Source organism: Gymnodraco acuticeps, unplaced genomic scaffold, assembly GCF_902827175.1.
Source record: "Gymnodraco acuticeps unplaced genomic scaffold, fGymAcu1.1, whole genome shotgun sequence".
Taxonomy (NCBI): Eukaryota; Metazoa; Chordata; class Actinopteri; order Perciformes; family Bathydraconidae; genus Gymnodraco; species Gymnodraco acuticeps.
This window is the reverse complement of record NW_022990019.1, coordinates 1-5,544: the sequence shown is the minus strand read 5'-3', so window position 1 is coordinate 5,544 and position 5,544 is coordinate 1. Positions and strand designations below refer to the sequence as shown.

The window sequence follows — 5,544 nt, the reverse complement described above, 5'->3', positions numbered from 1 at the left end:
TCGTGTGTGTGTTTCTCTCTCTCTCCCTCTGACTCCCCAGGTGCAGCCTCTCCCCAGGTGCTCCTAATTCCAAATCAGGGCCTCCATATAGGACCGGAGGAAGACTGCAGTGGGCTCTCCTTTTTTCCTCCTCTGGCTGCATGTGTGCAGACCTGTGTCTTGCCGATTGATAGGAGGGGAGCTCCGTGATATATATTGATGCTGTATTATTCTGTGCAAGTTGGCTGGTGAGCCCGTGTTCCTGTTGTGTTCATTAAACGACTTGTTCGTTACACAGAGATCGGTTTTCTCTCCTTTTTGTCGTGCTTGGTCGTCCTTGTGTGTTGTTACTTCCCTTTGTACCCCCTAGATTTAGAAGGGAACGTAACAAAACTGTAAAACAAATTGGGACATTCAAATCAATTTGACAAGGCTGAATATATTCCTATAAGTATGGAAAAGCTACCTAGGGCAAAGGTCAGGTCATATCTAACTATCACACCTTTTCCGTTTAAATTCAGAAATGGTGCATGGGTGACCAGAAAGGGGCAAAGTCCAGAGAAGGGTTAGCTTAAAACTAAATCAGAAGGTTTGGATACAGTGAAGTCAATCTCTGGGAACTTAGTTTCACTCCAGAGGAGAGGACCGGTTCACCCGAGCCAACTGAGTTTAGAATCCAGATAGGAATATGACTGCGGCCTACCCATCCACTGTTGATGCTATCAGTCTCACATCACATGACATGTTTTGCACACACACGTGGCAGTTAATGTGTTTTCTTCCACAGGAGAGGATAGCTTTTTGTGGGATCTTCCCGCAATAAGTTAGAATTTGTCTTGGTAAATTCTGTACCAAGGGATATTTTATAGAGCAAAAGAGGGAATTGAAATCTGAGTAACAAGCAATAGCTCCAATGCAAAGGATTTAGCAGTAGAACTGTTAGAATCTATAGTGAATTATGCAGAAAGATGGCAAGACGAAACTCTGTCTATTAGCATATGGATCATTAGAGCTTGAATGAAGAATACCTCAGTATCAAAGAGGAAATGGAAAATAACCTTTATATTATTTTTCTCATTGTTTTATTTTATTTTACACTATTAGTTTTCTTTTCAGTTATTTTTAATTGATATACGCTTACACCCTAAAAGAGTATTCATTTAAATTGGATTTTTTTTTAGCACATCTCTCCTTCTTTTTTGCTGGTTCTCACACAGCATGAAGGTGTAGGGCTGTCAGGTCGTTAAACTGATAAGAGTAAATTATGGCCCAGTGCTTTCTGCCATTAGAGGCCAACTGAGTAAGAGGAGAAACAATCACCTTGCTGTATATACAAATTCCAGAGCAATATGGAATACACGACCCTCTTGAGAAAACCCTTGGGGAAGTTTTTATTTTACTGAAACAACTTTTTATGAATCAGAGAAATGATTTATACTTGATTTTAGCTATATTGTTGAGATTAATACCTCAGCAATCTACCAAGAGGATTTGAACCTGCCTAGCGGGGAAACTTCAGTCACAGTGCCTCAAGTGAAGCCAAGTCCTGGACCCAGGAAACCTGTGCAGCATGGATCAGCGGCTGAGTCACCTGTACCTCTGTGGAGGATGATGATTCTTCCAGCTCTGTGGGACAGGCTGCATCTCTACCCGCTGAGCCACTCAGATCGCAGTGGATTTCCCAGAAAAGGATGACGACTACCTGATAACTGCATGGTCAGATATCAGACGCCAGGTAGCAGCAACCCTACCTACCCCTGCTATTGGTCCACTTCACCATCTCCAACCCGGCGACTTCGTGTTGGTCAAGGACTTCCGGAGAAAGAGCTGAAAATCCAACCGTTGGCAAGGGCCCTACCAGGTGCTCCTCGTCACCCAGACAGCGGTCAAGGTCACCGAGAGAGCCACGTGGGTCCACGCCAGCCACTACAAGGTCTTAGTCACAGGCCAGGAGAGACGGTAGAAACAGACGACAACAAGTGACGTGCCAAGTGTTGAGAGATTCATAGTATGAAGTGAATACTTAAAACGAAAGTTAATTATAAATCATATATGATCAATTATATTCTTGTATAACCCATAATGAAAATACTTCATATTTTAGGTTTTTCTATATTTACAGCATAAACAAAACACCAGTGGTTTGTTAAGTTGAGTGTAAGACCTATAATGATGTATGTCTTACTCTCTGATAAGAGAGTAGGCAGTTTTTTCCCTCTCCTCTCACAGGGGTGCACAGGGAGGGGGGCTCCTGACTTAAGGAGAAACACATTGGGGCCTCAAAAAGGAGGTTATGTCATAGCCATAGAAAATGTCTAGTCATGTTTTAGTTTTTTTTTACACAAACATGGGAAGGTGTGTCTTATGCCATAGCCAATAGAAGTTGTTGGTTGGGGATAGAGGAGGTGTTTTTTGGGGTTTCGATCCGGTTTTTTGAGCATAAAGAGACTGGTTTTTTGAGAGAGCGCGAGAGAGAGGGGGAAACCCCTGGTATACTCTCTCCCGGTAGGCTCTGGCCCTCAGGGCTGGGTAAATGGCTCTCGGAAAGGTTATCCTGGAAAGCGTTATTAGGACGTACGGGAATCTTAGACCTAATAGCTTTATTTAGATCTATCCTGGAAGGCGTTATTAGGACGTACAGGAATCTTAGACCTAATAGCTTTATTTAGATCTTGGATAGATGAGAAAAATGAATTAAGGTTTTAGATAAAAATATAACCCCAGCATGATATGTTGCGTATGATTATAATGTGTTAAAAGGTAAAAACCCTGTATTAGTTTGGATCTATTTTTCTGCACATAAACTGATCTCACCTGTTGGATTGGGACAACTAAAAGAACATATTTGCCCTCCTCTCCTGCTTCAAAGGTAAGATTGCACCCTGCCACACACACTTAGGTAGGAGCACACTCCATTTACTGATATCAAAATCCTTCGGGATCCCTTAAACAGATTAAAAAAGAGTTGTCTGAATAGAAACAGCAGTTAATTGAACCTGGTTCTTCGGGGAGTTATAGAGGTGAGATCTTGCTGACGTTGGTGGATCTGAGCCAAGCAGCAACCTTACATAGACTCAATAACTTCGGTCAGGTCAATTAGTAGGTCAGAGTAATTTACCGGAATAAATTATCAGGACCTCTCCGACTCTCAACACTGGAAAAGAGCTTTATATATCCATTTACCATGAAGTTCATTTACTCTAACTTCCAGCATCTCAGTGAGCAATCAAGTTCTTACAGTTTCTACGTTGGGGAAGATCTTTGTATCAATTTACAACTATATACACTTAAATACAACAAAACAGTTGGTGCAAAAGAAATGTCTTGAGTCATGAGATCATTGACAGATTGTTTTGTTTTCAAACCTTTATTGAACTTCATAACAATTATTACATATATTATTAGGAGCTATTAGATGCTGCTCTAAAGAAAGCTTTATTAAACTGCATATATGTCCCAGCAGTTTGTACACACAGAGTTCAGCCCAGAGAACATGATTTCTCCATTTTACAAAGGAACGAAACATTTCTGCCAGAAAGAGAAAGTGTATCGATACAGCACATCAACAAGACAATGCAAAGGGCTTTACAAAACATCACAATACTTACGACAAAGAGCAAAAGAAACATTTAAAAAACACATTTTAATACATAGAAAAAACATTTATTAAAAGAGTGAGACACTTGATTACTGGGAGATTCTGCAGATATACGGAGCATTATAACTAAATGCTGCTTCTCCTGTAAAGGCACAACCAAAGTGTAGCCGCGTCACTACCAACATTTCAACCACACGACTGGAAGATACCTCTTGCTTCACTCATGTAATGTCCCCCGAGACCAGGGACATTACAACAGGACAGGAAGTGGTCTCCTCCTACAGAGGACACAGAGACACTGAGGAGTTTAATGACCAGAACCCAAACCCAGCATACAGAGGTTCAGTGAATGTGGTTCTGAAGGTGTGGAGGTGGGTCAGTGTGTCAGAGGAGACTCTGTAGAAGGAGAGAGAGCCAGCAGGACGATCCAGATACACTGCTACTCTACCAGAGGAGGAGGAGGAGGAGGAGGAGGAGGAGGAGGAGGAGGAGGAGGAGGAGGAGGAGGAGGAGGAGGAGGAGGAGGAGGAGGAGGAGGAGGAGGAGGAGAAGGAGGAAAAGAAACAAAAGGAGGAGGAGGAGGAGGAGGAGAGAGACAGGCCTGTTTCTTTGTTATTGTGCCTGAAAGAGTAACCTCTATCAGAGCATCCCAGACTCCAGGACTGATTGTTCCCTGCAAACAAACAGTCATTACTCTCTCCTCTCCTGCTGATTCCTCTGTGAGTCACTGATTTATGAACCCCTCCTCTCCACTCGACCTCCCAGTAACAGCGACCAGTCAGAGCTTCTCTGCAACTCAGCTGAGGACAGGAGTCAAACCTCTCTGGATGATCAGGATATCGCTGCTCCTCTCTCACACGTGTCACCTCCCTGTTGCTGTCAGACAGTTTGAGGTATCTGTGTGCTGTTTTGGTGTCCAGTGTGAGTTCACAGGAATCTGATGAGAGAAAAAGACACAGCAGCATTTTATCATCAGACACATCTGAGGGATATACTACGACATATGTTCAACAGAGCCAGGGTTCTTCATCTTAGCACTCTCTAAACCACAGGAAATAGTGTACAACGAAGCTGGTTATCAACTGCTCTGTGCGCACTCAAAGAAAAGGGGCTATCATCTAGCCCCAAAGGATTGATCGCCACCTATCTCTGCATTTAAAAGAATACAAAAAAACTACTACAAAGGCATAAGGCAAGAAAAGATTGGAGAAAATAAGTAATGAGATGCATACAGTATGTGCTACTAAGTACTAACCGTTACTGCTCCAGTTTATCTGTATAAAGTATTCCCTCAGCAGACACTCTACTGCTCATTGATTTAATATAAAGTCATGCTATGTTCAAAGGAATTAGTTAGTGAGTGGTGGTATTTGCCGGTTTCAAACCTCAACTCTGAACATAAGTTGGTCCAGAGCAGGTTATGTCTGTACCATAGGTTTCCATTGCATTTGGTTAAAAGACAGCTATTTTTTATATCTATAATAAATATGATGACATAGTCTCATGTTGTCAGTTATCTTTCATGAATAAAAACACAACTGACTGTTCATTAGTCAACTAAATCCAGACTTACACTTCCTCACACCGGGTTCTAAGCTCTGCTCTCCATAATGGTCCACCCTAGAGAAAGAAACACAGTCCAAATGATCATGTTAATTTCACACATCAAGAAAAATAAAACAATTATATAGCTGGCATGTGTGTAATATTATAAATAAAACTAAATTGTAAAAGTAATGTGTTAGATTTCCGTGTGAAAATAAGGGATAGAAAATATGTGATTAAATGCTGTTCAGCAAACACAATGGCGGAGCTGCAAACATTACTGAAGTTACAACTACTACTGTTAGTCCAGGAAACACACTGTGTGAACCGAGGCCTAAACAAAGACCAAAGGTTACCCAGTTAGCTGTTTATGTGTGTTTGTGAAGGAAGCGCCACCTCATGGTAAAACCCGGCAATCTAAC

The 5,544-nt window shown here is 41.8% G+C and overlaps 1 protein-coding gene across 1 annotated transcript; it reads right to left on the bottom strand.

Moving 5' to 3' along the window:
* Positions 1-3,319: 3,319 nt before the first annotated feature.
* Positions 3,320-5,197, bottom strand: LOC117544634 (neoverrucotoxin subunit beta-like; the record flags this gene model as incomplete). Its single annotated transcript, XM_034213836.1, has 4 exons — positions 3,320-4,125; positions 4,179-4,198; positions 4,233-4,514; positions 5,151-5,197. Coding segments are annotated over 4 exons (619 nt in total), but the record flags the coding sequence as incomplete, so codon positions are not given.
* Between the last annotated feature and the right edge of the window lie 347 nt (positions 5,198-5,544).